This window comes from Panthera tigris, chromosome D4 (genome assembly GCF_018350195.1).
Source record: "Panthera tigris isolate Pti1 chromosome D4, P.tigris_Pti1_mat1.1, whole genome shotgun sequence".
Taxonomy (NCBI): Eukaryota; Metazoa; Chordata; class Mammalia; order Carnivora; family Felidae; genus Panthera; species Panthera tigris.
In genome coordinates, this window is record NC_056672.1 from 56546824 (window position 1) to 56567173 (window position 20350).

Here is a 20350-nt window from a genome sequence, read left to right on the forward strand (position 1 = left end):
AGTTCTTCACTGGATTATTTGTTTTTTGGGTGTTGAGTTTGATAAGTTCTTTACAGATTTTGGATACTAACCCTTCATCTGATATGTCATTTGCAATTATCTTTTCCCATTCTGTCAGTTGCCTTTTAGTTTTGCTGATTGTTTCCTTCACTGTGCACAAGCTTTTGATTTTGATGAGGTCCCAATAGTTCATTTTTGCTTTTGTTTCCTTTGCCTCTGGAGAGGTGTTGAGTAAGAAGTTGCTGCAGCTGAGGTCAAAGAGGTTTTTGCCTGCTTTCTCCTCGAGGATTTTGATGACTTCCCGTCTTACGTTGAGGTCTTTCATCCATTTTGAGTTTATTTTTGTGTATGGTGTAAGAAAGTGGTCCAGGTTCATTTTTCTGCATGTCGCTGTCCAGTTTTCCCAGCACACTTGCTGAAGAGACTGTCTTTATTCCATTGGATATTCTTTCCTGCTTTGTCAAAGATTAGTTGGCCATACGTTTGTGGGTCCATTTCTGGGTTCTCTATTCTGTTCCATTGATCTGAGTATATGTTTTTGTGCCAACTACATGTACAATTTTAAGTGTTGATATGTTTTGAGAGAGAAAGAGAGAGTGTGCATGTGCTCTCAAGTAGGGGAGGGGCAAATGGAGAGAGAGAATCCCAAGCAGGCTCCACACTGTCATCACAGAACCTGATGTGTGGGGTACAATCCCATGAACCCAGAGATCACTACCTAAGCCAAAACTAAGAATCAGATGCCCAACCTATTTAGCCACCCAGGTGCCCCCTACATGTACAATTTTATTTATTTACTTATTAAAAAAAATTTTTTTTAAATGTTTGCTTATTTTTGAGAGAGGTAGAATGCAAGCAGGGGAATGGCAGAGAGAGACACAGAATCCAAAGCAGGCTCCAGGCTGTGAGCTGTCAGTACAGAGCTTGACTTGGGGCCCCAACTCACGAACCATTAGTGACCCGAGCCAAAGGCGGAAGCTTAACCGACTGAGCCACCCAGATGCGCCCCTACATGTACAATTTTAAATGTGGATTCTTGATTTCTTAATACTGTGTTTTGAGATTTCTTCTTAGTCATTTATTAGTCTTACACATGTTTTGCAAGTATTTCCTCCTAATCTGTGGCTTGCCTTTTTGACAGTGACTTTTGAGGAATACGTTTCAAATTTTAAGTCTAGTCCATCCATTTTTTTTAATGCTTTTAAACTTAATGCTTTTTGTATTCAAGAAATTTTTGACAATCCCAAGATTGCTAAGATTTTGTTTTCTCCTAGAGGTTTTATAGTTTTAGCTCTTCCATTTAGTTCTATTCCTGATTCATTTCAAGTTAAGTTTTGCATGTGGTGTAAGGTAAGGACAATATATATTGTTTTATTCATATATTTCATATATATTTCCATTTTACTTCATTGATCTCTATTTTTATGCCAGTGCTACACTATCTTGATTACTGTAGCTTTACAGTAAGTCTTAGATTAAATGAAACTGTTAAAAAAATGATTGGGAAGAGGAATTGATGTAGACTACAAGGGGCAGTCCAGTGGGAGACACTTTGATTCAGTAAAAATAGATTTTAGCATTAAGTGCTGCCTGAGAATGGAGAGGGTCTTGTAAAGAGATACTGGATCACCCATGTCTTGGAAAATATTAAGGAGTGCTAGGATGTCAGCTAAGGTTGAAGCTTTCAGTTGTAATGTAGAACAAGGAGAGTGGCAGATCTGTACCCTCAAGTATCCTTTCCAGGCACTGTCTTGAGATTTCCTTTTATTCTCCTCCCATCCCTATGTACTTAGTCCTAATCATCATTGATAGAAAAATGTTGGTGCTTACTGGAACTTAGCAGATTTCCTCCATGTGTGTGGTCTTTGACCTTTCCTAGAAGTTGGCATGCTGCAATCCTAATGTGGGATACTTTATTTTGCAGTTCTGCACTGATGTTTTGTAAACAGCTCTTTGTGATCATTTGGATGGGAGCTTCTCTTGTTATCTGTTTATTCCCAGCAAGAAATTACTTCTCACCCTTGTTTAAAGTCTCTTGTCCAGGGGTGCCTGAGTGGTTCAGTCGGTTAATCGTCCGACTTCAGCTCAGGTCATGATCGCACGGTCTGTGGGTTCGAGCCCTGCATCGGGCTCTGTGCTGACAGCTCAGAGCCTGGAGCCTGCTTCAGATTCTGTGTCTCCCTCTCTCTCTGACCCTCCCTCGTTCATGCTTTGTCTCTCTCTGTCTCAAAAATAAATAAACGTTAAAAAAAAAAAAAAGTCTCCTGTCCAAATCTAGCTTCTTGAGCTCTTCTTTAGGCATGAATGGAATGGAGGGAGTTTGTGTGATGGGCTTTAAATAAGAAACCTCTATAACTTAAACCTTAGATATGTCACATGAAACTGGTTGCCTGCCATAGGAGTAATTTAGTTTACCTCTTTGTCAAGAGACTGTAAGAGATTTCTGCATTGAGGATGGGATTAGATTGGATGACTTTTTGTTTGTTTGTTTTGATGGTGGGAAAGTTTATTTATTTTTTTTTCAATATATGAAATTTACTGTCAAATTGGTTTCCATACAACACCCAGTGCTCATCCCAAAAGGTGCCCTCCTCAATACCCATCACCTACCCTCCCCTCCCTCCCACCCGCCATCAGCCCTCAGTTTGTTCTCAGTTTTTAAGAGTCTCTTATGCTTTGGCTCTCTCCCACTCTAACCTCTTTTTTTTTTTTTTCCCTTCCCCTCCCCCATGGGTTTCTGTTAAGTTTCTCAGGATCCACATAAGAGTGAAACCATATGGTATCTGTCTTTCTCTGTATGGCTTATTTCACTTAGCATAACACTCTCCAGTTCCATCCACGTTGCTACAAAGGGCCATATTTCATTCTTATTGCCACGTAGTACTCCATTGTGTATATAAACCACAATTTCTTTATCCATTCATCAGTTGATGAACATTTAGGCTCTTTCCATAATTTGGCTATTGTTGAGAGTGCTGCTATAAACATTGGGGTACAGGTGTCCCTATGCATCAGTACTCCTGTACCCCTTGGGTAAATTCCTAGCAGTGCTATTGCTGGGTCATAGGGTAGGTCTATTTTTAATTTTCTGAGGAACCTCCACACTGTTTTCCAGAGTGGCTGCACCAATTTGCATTCCCACCAACAGTGCAAGAGGGTTCCCATTTCTCCACATCCTCTCCAGCATCTATAGTCTCCTGATTTCTTCATTTTGGCCACTCTGACTGGCGTGAGGTGGTATCTGAGTGTGGTTTTGATTTGTATTTCCCTGATGAGGAGCGACGTTGAGCATCTTTTCATGGGCCTGTTGGCCATCCGGATGTCTTCTTTAGAGAAGTGTCTATTCATGTTTTCTGCCCATTTCTTCACTGGGTTATTTGTTTTTTGGGTGTGGAGTTTGGTGAGCTCTTTATAGATTTTGGATCCTAGCCCTTTGTCCGATATGTCATTTGCAAATATCTTTTCCCATTCCATTGGTTGCCTTTTAGTTTTGTTGGTTGTTTCCTTTGCTATGCAGGAGCTTTTTATCTTCATAAGGTCCCAGTAATTCACTTTTGCTTTTAATTCCCTTGCCTTTGGGGATGTGTCAAGTAAGAAATTGCTATGGCTGAGGTCAGAGAGGTCTTTTCCTGCTTTCTCCTCTAGGGTTTTGATGGTTTCCTGTCTCACATTCAGGTCCTTCATCCATTTTGAGTTTATTTTTGTGAATGGTGTGAGAAAGTGGTCTAGTTTCAATCTTCTGTATGTTGCTGTCCAGTTCTCCCAGCACCATTTGTTGAAGAGACTCTTTTTTTCCATTGGATGTTCTTTCCTGCTTTGTCAAAGATTAGTTGGCCATACGTTTGTGGGTCTAGTTCTGGGGTTTCTATTCTATTCCATTGGTCTATGTGTCTGTTTTTGTGCCAATACCATGCTGTCTTGATGATTACAGCTTTGTAGTAGAGGCTAAAGTCTGGGATTGTGATGCCTCCTGCTTTGGTTTTCTTCTTCAAAATTACTTTGGCTATCGGGGCCTTTTGTGGTTCCATATGAATTTTAGGATTGCTTGTTCTAGCTTCGAGAAAAATGCTGGTGCAATTTTGATTGGGATTGCATTGAATGTGTAGATAGCTTTGGGTAGTATTGACATTTTGACAATATTTATTTTTCCAATCCATGAGCATGGAATGTTTTTCCATTTCTTTATATCTTCTTCAATTTCCTTCATAAGCTTTCTATAGTTTTCAGCATACAGATCTTTTACATCTTTGGTTAGATTTATTCCTAGGTATTTTATGCTTCTTGGTGCAATTGTGAATGGGATCAGTTTATTTGTCTTTCTGTTGCTTCATTATTAGTGTATAAGAATGCAGCTGATTTCTGTACATTGATTTTGTATCCTGCAACTTTGCTGAATTCATGTATCAGTCTAGCAGACTTTTGGTGGAGTCTATCGGATTTTCCATGTATAATATCATGTCATCTGCAAAAAGTGAAAGCTTGACTTCATCTTTGCCAATTTTGATGCCTTTGATATCCTTTTGTTGTCTGATTGCCGATGCTAGCACTTCCAACACTATGTTAAACAACAAGTGAGAGTGGACATCCCTGTCATATTCCTGATCTCAGGGAAAAAGCTCTCATCTCAGTTTTTCCCCATTGAGGATGATGTTAGATGTGGGCTTTTCATAAATGGCCTTTATGATGTTTAAGTATGTTCCTTCTATCCCGACTTTCTCGAGGGTTTTTATTAAAAAAGTTTGCTGAATTTTGTCAAATGCCTTTTCTGCATTGATTGACAGGATCATATGGTTCTTTTCTTTTATTAATGTGATGTATCACGTTGATTGATTTGTGAATGTTGAACCAGCGCTGCATCCCAGGAATGAATCCCACTTGATCATGGTGAATAATTCTTTTTATATGCTGTTGAATTCTATTTGCTAGTAGCTTATTGAGAGTTTTTGCATCCATATTCATCAGAGATATTGGCCTGTAGTTCTCTTTTTTTGCTGGGTCTCTGTCTGGTTTAGGAATCAAAGTAATACTGGCTTCAAAAAATGAGTCTGGAAGTTTTCCTTCCCTTTCTATTTTTTGGAATAGGTATTATCTCTGCTTTAAACGTCTGGTAGAACTTCCCTGGGAAGCCATCTGGTCCTGGACTCTTATTTGTTGGGAGATTTTTGATAACTGATTCAATTTCTTCACTGGTTATGGGTCTGTTCAAGCTTTCTATTTCCTCCTGATTGAGTTTTAGAAGAGTGTGGGTGTTTAGGAATTTGTCCATTTCTTCCGGGTTGTCCAGTTTGTTGGCATATAATTTTTCATAGTATTCCCTGATAATTGTTTGTATCTTTGAGGGATTGGTTGTAATACTTCCATTTTCTTTCATGATTTTATCTATTTGGGTCATCTTCCTTTTCTTTTTGAGAAGCCTGGCTAGAGGCTTATCAATTTTTTTTATTTTTTCAAAAAACCAACTCTGGGCTTCATTGATCTGCTCTACAGTTTTTTTAGATTCTATATTGTTTATTTCTACTCTGGTCTTTATTATTTCTCTTCTTCTGCTGGGTTTGGGGTGTCTTTACTGTTCTATTTCCTTTAGGTGTGCTGTTAGATTTTGTATTTGGGATTTTTCTTGTTTCTTGAGATAGGCCTGGATTGCAATGTATTTTCCTCTCAGGACTGCCTTCGCTGCATCCCAAAGCGTTAGGATTGTTGTATTTTCATTTTCGTTTGTTTCCATATATATTTTAATTTCTTCTCTAATTGCCTGGTTGACCCACTCATTCTTTAGTAGGGTGTTCTTTAACCTCCATGCTTTTGGAGGTTTTCCAGACTTTTTCCTGTGGTTGATTTCAAGCTTCATAGCATTGTGGTCTGAAAGTATGCATGGTATGATCTCAATTCTTATACACTTATGAAGGGCTGTTTTGTGACCCAGTATGTGATCTATCTTGGAGAATGTTCCATGTGCACTCGAGAAGAAAGTATATTTTGTTGCTTTGGGATGCAGAGTTCTAAATATATCTGTCAAGTCCATCTGATCCAATGTATCATTCAGGGCCCTTGTTTCTTTATTGACCGTGTGTCTAGATGATCTATCCATTTCTTTTTCTTTTTCTTTATTTTATTTTATTTTTTATTTAAAAAAAATTTTTTTTAACGTTTTTATTTGTTTTTGAGACAGAGAGAGACAGAGCATGAATGGGGGAGGGGCAGAGAGAGAGGGAGACACAGAATCAGAAGCAGGCTCCAGGCTCTGAGCCATCAGCCCAGATCCCGATGCAGGGCTCAAACTCACAGACTGTGAGATCGTGACCTGAGCCGAAGTTGGACACTTAACCGACTGAGCCACCCAGGCGCCCGATGATCTATCCATTTCTGTAAGTGGGGTGTTAAAGTCCCCTGCAATTACCACATTCTTACCAATAACGTTGCTTATGTTTGTGAGTAATTGTTTTATATATTTGGGGGCTCCCGTATTCAGCACATAGACATTTATAATTGTTAGCTCTTCCTGATGGATAGACCCTGTAATTATTATATAATGCCCTTCTTCCTCTCTTGTTACAGCCTTTAATTTAAAGTCTAGTTTGTCTGATATAAGTATGGCTACTCCAGCTTTCTTTTGACTTCCAGTAGCATGATAAATAGTTCTCCATCCCCTCACTTTCAATCTGAAGGTATCCTCAGGTCTAAAATGAGTCTCTTGTAGACAGCAAATAGATGGGTCTTGTTTTTTTATCCATTCTGATACCCTATGTCTTTTGGTTGGCGCATTTAGTCCATTTACATTCAGTGTTATTATAGAAAGATACGGGTTTAGAGTCATTGTGATGTCTGTAGGTTTCATGCTTGTAGCGATGTCTCTGGTACTTTGTCTCACAGGATCCCCCTTAGGATCTCTTGTAGGGCTGGTTTCGTGGTGACGAATTCCTTCAGTTTTTGTTTGTTTGGGAAAACCTTTATCTCTCCTTCTATTCTAAATGACAGACTTGCTGGATAAAGCATTCTCGGCTGCCTATTTTTTTTGTTCATCACATTGAAGATATCCTGCCATTCCTTTCTGGCCTGCCACGTTTCAGTAGAGAGATCGGTCAGGAGTCTTATAGGTCTCCCTTTATATGTTGGAGCGTGTTTATCCCTAGCTGCTTTCAGAATTTTCTCTTTATCCTTGTATTTTGCCAGTTTCACTATGATATGTCGTGCAGAAGATCGATTCAAGTTACGTCTGAAGGGAGTTCTCTGTGCCTCTTGGATTTCAATGCCTTTTTCTTTCCCCAGTTCAGGGAAGTTCTCAACTATTATTTCTTCAAGTATATCTTCAGCACCTTTCCTTCTCTCTTCCTCCTCTGAAATACCAATATGCGTAGATTATTTCTCTTTAGTGCATCACTTAGTTCTCTAATTTTCCCCTCATACTCCTGGATTTTTTAATCTTTTTCTCAGCTTCCTCTTTTTCCATAATTGTATCTTCTAGTTCACCTATTCTCTCCTCTGCCTCTTCAATCCGAGCCGTGGTCGTCTCCATTTTATTTTGCAGTTCATTGATAGCATTTTTTAGCTCCTCCTGACTGTTCCTTAATCCCTTGATCTCTGTAGCAATAGATTCTCTGCTGTCCTCTATACTGTTTTCAAGCCCAGCGATTAATTTTATGACTATTATTCTCAATTCACTTTCTTTTATATTGTTTAAATCCTTTTTGATCAGTTCATTAGCTGTTGTTATTTCCTGGAGTTTCTTTTGAGGGGAATTCTTCCGTTTAGTCATTTTGGATAGTCCCTGGAGTGGTGCGGAACTGCAGGGCACTTCCCCTGTGCTGTCTTGAATAATTTGCATTGGTGGGCGGGGCCACAATCAGACCTGATGTCTGCCCCCAGCCCACCGCTGGGGCCATAGTCAGACTGGTGTGTACCTTCTCTTCCCCTCTCCTAGGGGTGGGATTCACTGTGGGGTGGCGTGGCTCGTCTGGGCTACTTGCACACTGCCAGGCTTGTGGTGCTGGGGATCTGGCGTATTCGCTGGGGTGGATCGGCAAGGTGCACAGGGGCGGGAGGGGCAGGCTCAGCTCGCTTTTCCTTCAGTGATCTGCTTTGGGAGGGGCCCTGCGGCACCAGGAGGGAGTCAGACCCGCCAGAGGGGTGGATCCGCAGAAGCACAGCGTTGGGTGTTTGCGCGGTGCAAGCAAGTTCCCTGGCAGGAACTGGTTCCCTTTGGCATTTTGGCTGGGGGATGTGCAAAGGAGATGGCGCTGGTGAGTGCCTTTGTTTCCCACCAAACTGCCTTCTGTTGTCCGGTGCTCAACAACTCTCTCTCCCGTTGTCCTCCAGCCCTCCCGTTCTCTGAGCAGAGCTGTTAACTTATAACCTTCCAGATGTTAAGTCTTGCTTGGTGTTGGAACACACTCCGTCTGGCCCCTCCACTTTTGCAAGCCAGACTCGGGGCCTCTGCTTGGCCAGCGGCCTGCCCCTCCGCCCCGGCTCCCTCCCGCCATTCCATGTAGTGTGCACAGCCTCTCCTCCCTTCCTACCCTCTTCTGTGGGCCTCTCGTCTGCGCTTGGCTCCAGAGAAACCGTTCTGCTAAGTCTTCTGGTGGTTTTCTGGGTTATTTAGGCAGGTGTAGGTGGAATCTAAGCGATCAGCAGGACCTGGTGAGCCCAGCGTCCTCTTACGCCATCATCTTCCCTCAGTCCTACATTGGATGACTTTTAAAGGTCCTTGTAACTCTCTGCCTTCAAGCTTTGGTCAGCAGTCCCAGGTTCTTTTCTCTTAGACTTAGAGTTACAAATCTAGTTCTGACTCTAACTTTGGCATATAGTAGGTGCTCAAGAAACATTGGTTCAGTAAATGACTTTGCAGAAAGTCTTCATGGTGTCTTCTTTTTTTCTCTTGCAGTTAAAAGAGCCAAATTCCAGGGTTCACCAGGTAAGGCCAGCCTTTAATTATTATGTCTTTTCCTTTCATACTTTCTCTCATTTAAAAGCAATCTTTTAAACAATCATTAATTTCATTTAATTCATTGATTAGACTAAGAAAATAATTTAAATTATTAACAATCAATATGGAGAGATGTTGGTCAAGGGGTACAAAGTTTCAGTTATGCAAGATGAATAATTTCTGGAGATTTAATGTACAATATCAGTGTGTTCATAATTAACGAGTGCTATATACTTGAAATTTGCTAAGAGGATAGATCTCAAGTTGTTATTGATCATATACACATTTGAAAATTGTGATTATGTGAGATGTGATGAATATATTAATCGGCTTGATTATGATGATTATTTCACAATGTATATGTATATCAAATCATCAAGTTGTACACTTTAAATACATACAATTTTAAGTTGCCAATTATACCTCAGTAAAGCTGGAACAAAAATCAGTGCTGTTGTAAAACTTTAAAGAGATCTGTCTGTATACCTATTTAGTGAAAACTTAGTCCCCATATCTCTTGGCCAACTCAGTTCTACTTCTCAGTAGTAATTATTTGGAGGTTTGTGTATACCTTTTCAGATTTTTTTGTGTGTATATGCATGTTTAAATAAATAGATTAACTTTGTGCAACCTGCTTTTATTCAAACAACACATCATGAAAATAAGTTGTTTAGAATTTTGTTGTAAATTTGTACCTGAGTTTCCTGATTGATGAATATTTAGTTGTTTCCAGTTTTTGCTATTATAAGCAATACATGTTTTTGTGCATATATCAGTGTCTGCTTTTGCAAATGTATCTGTATGCTAGAGTCCAGAAGCAGAGAATTGCTAGGCTGGAGGTATGCATTTTTTAAAAATTTGGTAGCTGCTGCCAAATTTCACTTAATGAAAGTTTTGGGGAGATTATACTCAGACCAAAAGTATATAAGCATTTATCCAAATCCTTACAAAGATTCAGTAATATGGAACTTTTTAATCTTTGCCCATCAGAAGGTGAGAATAGTATTTACATGTTTTAATATACATTTCCTTAATTGTGAATGCTAAGTTAGAGGGACTTAATGCTGGTTGCTGCTGGGGAAAATGGAAGGTACTGGGGATTACTGGGAAAAAATTCATGACTGGGAACCCATGGGAATCTGAAAAGCCAAACCTTGGGTACAACAGGAACTGAAAGAGTCTCTGAGCCTACTCCAGTCTCCACTAGCTAAATCTCTTTTCTTTCTGAGAATCTGTTCTGTTTTCCTTTCTCTTCTACCTGTCTTTCTGTGCTTACCTTGTTTGCACACAGCCCATAATGGTTGCTCCAGTGGAATATATATGCATCTCCGACAACCATCAGTTGTCACTATTTCTTTGTTTTCCCTATTTAAAATCGTTTGAGAGGGAATTGGATTGTTTTCAGTTTTTTGCCAGTTCATGGATTGACTGTTTTTGAGTGGCATCTAAACCTGCTCTGATCAGCTATGATTGGATGTGGGGAGTAGAATACAGAATCATATGATAGAAAACATAGCTCAGTGGTCCACGACACTGCTACTGGATATGTATGGGATTCTCTTATGTGGGTGGGCTTGCATCCTCATAATAAAGTATAATTCTGGTGAACTTTCCATATCTAAGTATAGAACTATATGATTTTATAATGATTTCATAAGGATTTAATAGTAGTCATAATTAAACTTTTTTAAATTAATGTTTATTTATTTTGAGAGAGAGGGAGAGCATGGGCATGCAAGAGGGAGTGCACAAGTTGGGAGGGGCAGAGAGAGGAGAGAGAGGAAGAGAGGGAATCCTAAGCAGATTCTGAACTGTGAGCGCAGGGCCCAATGTGGGGCTTGATTGCATGAACTGTGAGATGATGACCTGAGCCAATAGCAAGAGTTGGACCCTCAACCGACTGAGCCACCCAGGTGCCCTAGTCATAATATTTAAAATGGCTATGATTTGGGGCGCCTGGGTGGCTCAGTCGGTTAAGCGGCCGACTTCGACTCAGGTCATGATCTCACGGTCCCTGAGTTCGAGCCCTGCGTCGGGCTCTGTGCTGACAGCTCGGAGCCTGGAGCCTGTTCCGGATTCTGTGTCTCCCTCTCTCTCTGCCCCTCCCCTGTTCATGCTCTGTCTCTCTCTGTCTCAAAAATAAATAAATGTTAAAAAGATAAAATGGCTATGATTTATTGAGCAGTTGATATATCAGAGCATTGCCTAAATACTTTCATAAATGTCTTATTCTTATTTAATTATCACAACAAACTTAGAACATTGTATTCTCACTTTTATTATTAAAATAATTTTTTAAGTATAGCATAACATACAAAGTTAGGTTAGTTTTATGTGTACAACATAGTGATTCTACAAGTTTATACCTGTGTTCACCACAAGTGTAGCTACCACCTGTTACTACATAACACTATCACAATACCATTGCTTATATTCCTCATGCTGTGCATTTTATTCCTGTGACTTTTGCATTCTATAACTGGAAGTCTCTGTCTCCTGCTCCCCATTTTGCCCATCACCCACCACTGTGGCAACCATCAGTTCTCTGTATTTATAGGTCTGATTCTGCTTTTTGTAAAACTACATAATTTTTATTTTTATTTATTTATTTTTAATTTTTTTAAACTACATAATTTTTAATGATGCTTAAGAGAAAGATTTACCTTGTGCTAGAAGTGCATGGCAGGGCCCATTTTCTCACACCCCTTACATTAGTTAATCATTTTAAACAATGTTTGCCAATTTGATGAGCCAAAAATGATTGTCTTTTTTCATTTTATGTTATGATTAATTTCTTACATAGAAAAGTGAACTCTTCAGTGCCTCTAACCATGGTTTATGCTAAAGTGGTACAGGGAGAGTGGTACAGGACTAGTGCTGTCTTAGGCACTAGTATTCAATTTATATTCTCAGGTTAGAGAATCTCCTTTTCCCAACTCTGCAGTAGTGTTGCTTTTTGTGTAAGTCGTGGTTTAGGCCAACCTTAATAAATTAAGCTGGGAATCCATTTCCTTTAGGAGGATTTTTTGCTCAAATCTTGTTCTGTCAATAGCAAGAGATAACCCTTCCTCTTCAATCCTTTACCACTTTTTCTTTTATGGTACTTCTTCATTTTACTAAATTTACATATCTTTTCTACTAGATCGATTATATTTGTTTTTTTTCAAACTAAAGATGGGCTGTAATATCAATTTTGTTGGTTATGATGAATGTTTCAAACGTTTAAATAAATTAGAATAGGATATATTAATGTATCCCAACTTGTATAAAGCTTTCATTTTCATTATGTATGTGTGTGTGTCTACAGGATCAAATATGTATTTCTGAAATTTGAAAAACTATTACAGTTTATACTTTTGAGAAGAGAGAATTAATGTTTTATAATTTTTTGCAGTTCTGTGGGCTTAGAATGATGCTGTATTGTACAGTATATAGTTTTATTTTTGCTTCAATTTCTAATACTTTAATTTGGATTACTCAGTTCCAAAGGGTTTGTGAGCTTGGGTAACAAATCTGAGCACTAAGTATTACATCTTCATCTTGTTTTTTTTTTTTTGCATTTTTTTTTTTTTAAAGATAAATTTAACACCTATGTGACCCTGAAAGTGCAGAATGTGAAGAGCACAACTGTAGCAGTTCGTGGTGATCAACCTTCTTGGGAACAAGATTTTATGTTGTAAGTACTTCAGAGTGGCAGCAGCATGCCTTACGAAAACTACAGAGTTAAACAGGAATAAGTGAGGTGTGTGGTGGGTGAAGTATATCTGTAGTTTTGTTCTCTCCTGGATTTGTTGTGTTTTTCTTTTAATTTGTTTTAATCTATTATTTTTTTTACAAAGAGGGTCTTTTTTTTTTTTTTTTTTTTTAAGTTAACATACAGTGCAATAGTGGTTTCAGGAGTAGAATTCACTAATTCATCACTTACATACAGTACTCAATGCTCACCATAACAAGTGCCCTCCTTAGTTACCCATCCAGCCTGCCTCCACCCACCTCCCTCCATCAACCTTTAGTTTGTTCTCTATTGCTAAGTGTCTCTTGTAATTTGTTTCCCTCTCTTTTTCTTCCTCTGCTTCCCCTATGTTCATCTGTTTTGTTTTTTTAAATTCCACATATGATTGAAATCATATGGTATTTGTCTCTCTCTGATTGACTTATTTTGCTTAGCAAAATACATTCCAGTTCCATCCACATCATTGCAAATGAAAAGACTTCATTGTTTTTGATGGCTGAGTAATATTCCATTGTGTGTGTGTGTCTGTGTGTCTGTGTGTATGTGCGTGCACGCACGCGTGCTCATGCATATATCCAGTGAAGAAATGGGCAGAAGATATGAGTAGACATTTTTCCAAAGAAGACATCCACATGGCAAACAGACACATGAAAAGATGGTCAACATCACTCATCATCAGTGAGTGATGCATGAGTGCATATTCACATGTGCAGGCACATGCACACACACACTACATCATCTTTATCCATCATCATTCAGTAGACATTGGGGTTCTCTCCACAGTTTGACTATTGTTGATAATGCTGCTATAAGCATTGGGGTGGGCATGTACCCCTTCAAACCTATATTTCTATATCCTTTGGGTAAATACCTAATAGTACAGTTGCTGGATCATAGGTATTCCCATTTTTAGTTTCTTGAGGAACCTCCGTACTGTTTTCCAGAGTGACTGCACCAGTTTGCATTCCCACCAGCAATGCGAGAGGGTTTCCCTTTCTCCACATCCTTGCCAACACCTGTTGTTGTCTGAGTTGTTAATTTTAGCCACTCTGACTGGTGTGAGGTGGTATCTCAATGTGTTTTTGATTTGTATTCCCTGATGATAAGTGATGTTGAGCATCTTTTCATGTGTTGGTTGGCCATCTGAATGTCTTCTTTGGAAAAATGTCTATTCATATCTTCTGCCCATTTTTTCACTGGATTATTTCTTAACTGGGTGTTGAGTTTGACAAGTTCTTTATAAATTTTGGATAGTAACCCTTTATCCAATATGTCATTTGCAAACATCTTTTCCCATTCTGTAGGCTGACTTTTAGTTGTGTTGATTGTTTCCTTTGCTGTGCGGAAGCTTTTTATCTTGATGAAGTCCTAATAGTTCATGTTTGCTTTTGTTTTCCTTACCTATGGTGACATGTCTAATAAGAGGTTGCTCTGGCCCAGGTCAAAGAGGTTGCTGCTGTGTTCTCCTCTAGATGTTGATTGTTTCCTGTCTCACATTTAGGTCTTTCATCCATTTTGAGTTTATTTTTGTGTATTTTTGCATGTTGCCATCCAGTTTTTCCAGCACCATTTGTTGTAGAGACTGTCTTTTTTCCATTGGATATTCTTTCCTGCTTTGCCAAAGATGAGTAGACCATATAGTTCTGGGTCCATTTGTGGGTTTTCTGTTCTGTTCCATTGATTGATGTGTCTGTTTTTGTGCCAGTACCATCCTGTCTTGACGACAACAGCTTTGTAATTTGGCTTGAAATCTGGAATCATTATGCCTTCAGTTTTGTGTTTCTTTTTTTCAGGATTGCTTTGGCTATCTGGGATCTTTTGTGGTTCCATACAAATTTTAGGATTGTGTGATCTAGCTCTGTGAAGAATGATGGTGGTATTTTTTTAATGTTTATTTATTTGAGAGAGAGAGAATGGGAGTGAGTGGGGGAGGGGCAGAGAGAGAGGGGATAGGATCTGAAGCTGGCTCTGTGCTGACAGCAGAGAACCCAGTGTGGGTCTCGAACTCACAAACTGTGAGATCATGACCTGAGCTGAAGACAGACACTGAACCCACTGAGCCACCCAGGCGCCCCTGCTGGTGGTATTTTGATGAGGATTGCATTAAATATGTAGATTGCTTTGGGTAGTATAGATATTTTAACAGTGTTTGTTTTTCTAATCCATGAGCATGGAATATTTTCCATTTCTTTGTATCTTCTTCAATATCTTTAATAAGTCTTCTATAGTTTTCAGAGTACAGATCTTTTACCTATTTAGTTAAATTTATTGCTGGGTATCTTACTGTTTTTGCTGCACTTGTATATGTGATCGATTGCTTAATTTCTTTCTCTGCTGCTTTGTTATTAGTGTACAGAAATGCAGCAGATTTCTCCAAGTTGATTTTATATCCTGCAATTTGCTGAACTCATGTATTAGTTCTAGCCTTTTTTTTGGTGGTGTCTTTGAAGTTTTCTACATAAACTATCATGTTGTCAGCAAATAGTGAAAGTTTGATTTCTTCCTTGCTGATTTGGATGCTCTTTATTTCTTTTTGTTGTCTGATTACTGAGGCTTAGGCTTCCAGTACTGTGTTGAATAGTAATGGTGAGAGTGGGCATCCTTGTCTTGTTCCTCACCATAGGGGAACGGCTCTCAGTTTTTCCCCATTAATGATGATATTAGCTATGGGGCTTTTGTATATGGCCTTTTTTTTTTAATTTTATTTTTTAAAATTTATATCCAAATTAGTGAGCATATAGTGCAACAATGATTTCGGGAGTAAATTCCTTAGTGCCTCTTACCCATTTAGCCCATCCCCCCCTCCCACAACCCCTCCAGTAACCCTCTGTTCTCCATATTTAAGAGTCTCTTATGTTTTGTCCCCTTCCCTGTTTTTATATTATTTTTGCTTTCCTTCCCTTATGTTCATCTGTTCTGTGTCTTAAAGTCCTCATATGAGTGAAGACATATGATATTTGGTTTTCTCTGAATAATTTCGCTTAGCATAATACCCTCCAGTTCCATCCATGTAGTTGCAAATGGCAAGATTTCATCCTTTTTGATTTGATTGCTGAGTAATACTCCACTGTATGTGTGTGTGTATGTATATATATACACCACATCTTCTTTATCCATTCATCCATCCATGGGCATTTGGGCTCTTTCCATACTATGGCTATTGTTGATAGTGCTGCTATAAACATTGGGGTGCCTGTGTCCCTTTAAAACAGCACACCTGTATCCCTTGGATAAATGCCTAGTAGTGCAATTGCTGGGTTGTAGGATAGTTCTATTTTTAGTTTTTTGAGGAACCTCCATACTGTTTTCCAGAGTGGCTGCACCAGTTTGCATTCCCACCAGCAATGCAAAAGAGATCCTCTTTCTCCACATCCTCGCCAACATCTGTTGTTGCCTGAATTGTTAATGTTAGCCCTTCTGACAGGTATGAGGTGGTATCTCGTTGTGGTTTTGAATTGTATTTTCCTGATGATGATTGATGTCGAGCATTTTTTGATGTGTTGGTTTGCCATCTGGATGTCTTCTTTGGAGAAGTGTCTATTCATGTCTTTTGCCCACTTCTTCACTGGATTATTTGTTTTTTGGGTGTTGAGTTTGATAAGTTCTTTATAGATTTTGGATACTAACCCTTCATCTGATATGTCATTTGCAAACATCTTTTCCCATTCTGTCAGTTACCTTTTAGTTTTGCTGATTGTTTCCTTTGCTGTGCAGAAGCTTTTGATTTTGATGAGGTCCCAATAGTTCATTTTTGCTTTTGTTTCCTTTGCCTCTGGAGAGATGTTGAGTAAGAAGTTGCTGCAGCTGAGGTCAAAGAGGTTTTTTTTTGCCTGCTTTCTCCTCGAGGATTTTGATGACTTCCTGTCTTATGTTGAGGTCTTTCATCCATTTTGAGTTTATTTTTGTGTATGGTGTAAGAAAGTGGTCCAGGTTCATTTTTCTGCATGTCGCTGTCCAGTTTTCCCAGCACACTTGGCTGAAGAGATTGTCTTTATTCCATTGGATATTCTTTCCTGCTTTGTCAAAGATTAGTTGGCCATGCATTTGTGGGTCTATTTCTGGGTTCTCTATTCTGTTCCATTGATATGAGTGTCTGTTCTCGTGCTAGTACCATACTGTCTTGATGACTACAGCTTTGTAATACAGCTTGAAGTCTGGGATTGTGATGCCTCCTGCTTTTTTTTTTTTTTTTTCCCAGATTGCTTTGGCTATTCAGGGTCTTTTCTGGTTCCATATAAATTTTAGGATTATTTGTTCTAGCTCTGTGAGGAATGCTGGTGTTATTTTGATAGGGATTGCATTGAATATGTAGATTGCTTTGAGTAGTATCAACATTTTAACAATATTATTTCTTCCTGTCCAGGAGCTTGGAATCTTTTTCCATTTTTTTGTGTCTTCTTCAATTTCTTTCATAAGCTTTCTATAGTTTTCAGTGTATAGATTTTTTCACCTTTTTGGTTAGATTTATTCCTAGGTATTTTATGGGTTTTGATGCAACTGTAAATGGGATCGATTCCTTGATTTCTCTTTCTGTCGCTTCATTGTTGGTGTATAGGAGTGCAACCAATTTCTGTGCATTGATTTTATATCCTGCAACTTTGCTGAATTCATGAATCAGTTCTAGCAGTTTTTTGGTGGAATCTTTAGGGTTTTCCATATAAAGTATCACGTCATCTGGGAAGAGTGAACATTTGACTTCCTCCTGGCCAATTTGGATGCCTTTTATTTCTTTGTGTTGTCTGATTGCGGAGGCTAAGACTTCCAATACTATGTTGAATAACAGTGGTGGGAGTGGCCATCCCTGTCTTGTTCCTGACCTTAGGGGGAAGCTCTCTGTTTTTCCCCATTGAGGATGATATTAGCATTGGGTCGTTCATATATGGCTTTTATGATCTTGAGGTATGCTCCTTCTATCCCTACTTTCTTGAGGGTTTTTATCAAGAAAGGATGCCATATTTTGTCAAATGCTTTCTCTGCATTTTTGAGAGGATCATTTGGTTCTTTTCCTTTCTTTTATTGATGTGATGAATCACGTTAATTGTTTTGCGGATATTCAACCAGCCCTGCATCCCAGGTATAAATGCCACTTGGTTGTGGTGAATAATATTTTTAATGTATTGTTGGATCCAGTTGACTAATATCTTGTTGAGGATTTTTGCATCCATGTTCATCAGAGAAATTGGTCTATAGTTCTTTCTGGTGGGGTCTCTGTCTGGTTTTGGAATCAAGGTAATGCTGGCTTCATAGAATGAGTTTGGAAGTTTTCCTTCCATTTCTATTTTTGGAACAACTTCATGAGAATAGGTGTTAACTCTTCCTTAAATGTTTGGTAGATTCCCTTGGAAAGCCATCTGGCCCTGGACTCTTGGTTTTTGGGAGATTTTTGATTACTAAGTCGATTTCTTTACTGGTTATGGGTCTGTTCAAATCTGCTTCAGTTTTGGTAGTGTATATGTTTCTAGGAATTTTTGGATTTCTTCCAGATTGCCCATTTTATTGGTGTATAATTGCTCATAATATTCTCTTATTAATGTTTTTATTTCTGCTGTGTTCGTTGTGTTCTCTTTCATTCTTGATTTTATTTGGGTCCTTTCCTTTCTCTTTCTTTTTTTTTTTTTTATTAAAAAAATTTTTTTTTAAATGTTTTATTTATTTTTGAGACAGGGAGAGACAGAGCATGAACAGGGGAGGGTCAGAGAGAGGGCGACACAGAATCTGAAACAGGCTCCAGGCTCTGAGCTGTCAGCACAGAGCCTGAGGCGGGGCTCGAACTCATGGACCATGAGATTATGACCTGAGTTGATGTCGGCTGCTTAACCGACTGAGCCACCCAGGCGCCCCTCCTTTTTCTTTTTGATCAACCTGGCTAGTGGTTTATCAGTTTTGTTAATTCTTTCAAAGAACCAGCTTCTGGTTTCATTGATCTGTGTTTTTTTGGTTTCAGTAGCATTAATTTCTGCTCTAATATTATTTAATGTCTTCTGCTGGTTTTGGCTTTTATTTGCTGTTCTTTTTCCAGCTCTTTAAGGTGTAAGGTTAGGTTGTGTATCTGAGCTCTTCCTACTTTAGGAAGGCCTGGATTGCTATATACTTTGCTCTTGTGACTGCCTTTCTTGTGTTCCAGAGGTTTTGGATTGTGGTGTTATCATTTTCATTGGCTTCCATATACTTACTATTTTATTTATTTATTTTTTTAATTTTAATTTTTATTTATTATTTTTAGATTTTTTTTTTAAATTTACATTGAAATTAGGTAGCATATAGTGCAGCAATGATTTCAGGAGTGGATACCTTAGTGCCTCTTACCCATTTAGCCCATCCCCCCTCCCATAACCCCTCCAGTAACCCTCAGTTTGTTCTCCATATTTAAGAGTTTCTTTTGTTTTGTCCCCTTCCCTGTTTTTACCATATACTTCTTAATTTCTTCTTTAACTTCTTGGTTAGCCCATTCATTCTTTAGTAGGATGTTCTTCAGTATCCAAGTATTTGTTACCTTTCCAAAATTTTTTCTTGTAGTTGATTTCGAGTTTCATAGCATTGTGGTCTGAAAATATGCATGGTATGATCTCGATCTTTTTCTACTTGCTGAGGGCTGGTGTGTCCCAGTATGTGGTCTATTCTGGAGAACATTCCATGTGCACTGGAGAAGAATGTATATTCTGCTGCTTTAGGATGAAATGCTCTGAATATGTCTGTTAAGTCCACCTGGTCCAGTGTGTCATTCAAAACCATTGTTTTCTTGTTGATTTTTTGATTAGATAATCTGTCTATTGCTGTGGGTGGTGTGTTGAAGTCCACTATAATGATATTAGTATCAATGAGTTTCTTTATGTTTGTGATTAATTGATTTATATATCTGGGTGCTGCCACATTTGGTGCATAAATGTTTACAATTGTTAGGTCTTCTTGGTGGATAGACCCCTTGATTATGATATAATGCCCTTCTGGATCTCTTGATACAGTCTTTATTTTAAAGTCTAGATTGTCTGATATAAGTGTGGCTACTCTGGCTTTCTTTTGTTTACCATTAGCATGGTAGACGGTTCTCCATCCCCTTACCCTCAATCTGAAGGTGTCTTTAGTTCTAAAGTGGGTCTCTTGTAAACAGCATATAGATGGATCTTGTTTTCTTATCCATTTTGTTACCCTGTGTCTTTTGATTGGAGCATTGAATCCATTGACCTTTAGAGTGAGTACTGAAAGATATGAATTTATTGCCATTATGATGCTTGTAGAGTTGGAGTTTCTGGTGGTGGTCTCTGGTGCTTTCTAATCTTTTGTTGCTTTTGAGATATATATATATATATATATATATATATATATATATATATATATAATTTTTTTTTTCATCTTTTCTTCCCTCAGAGAGTCCCCCTTAAAATTTCTTGCAGTGGTCACAGTGGTTTAGTGGTCACAAACTCCTTTAATTTTTGTTTGTCTGGGAAACTTTTAATCTCCTTCTATTTTGAATGACAGCCTTGCTGGATAAAGAATTCTTGGCTGCATATTTTTCTAATTCAGCACATTGAATATATCCTGCCACTCCTTTCTGGCCTTCCACGTTTCTGTGGCTAGGTCTGCTGCAAACCTGATCTGTCTTCTCTTGTAGGTTAAGAGAACTTAACTTTTTTTTCTCTTGCTGCTTTCATGATTTTCTCCATGCCTGAGTATTTTGTGAATTTGACTGTGATGTGCCT

General features: G+C 38.6%; 1 protein-coding gene across 3 annotated transcripts in view; it reads left to right on the forward strand.

Moving 5' to 3' along the window:
- Positions 1–20350, forward strand: part of UNC13B (unc-13 homolog B) — a 240119-nt gene that overhangs the window by 53716 nt on the left and 166053 nt on the right. For all 3 annotated transcript variants that reach the window (XM_042965021.1, XM_042965020.1, XM_007076519.3), the window contains exons 2-3: positions 8879–8908; positions 12497–12596. In XM_042965021.1, coding sequence (XP_042820955.1) covers positions 8879–8908; positions 12497–12596 — 130 coding nt within the window. The remainder of the gene's footprint in view (positions 1–8878; positions 8909–12496; positions 12597–20350) is intronic.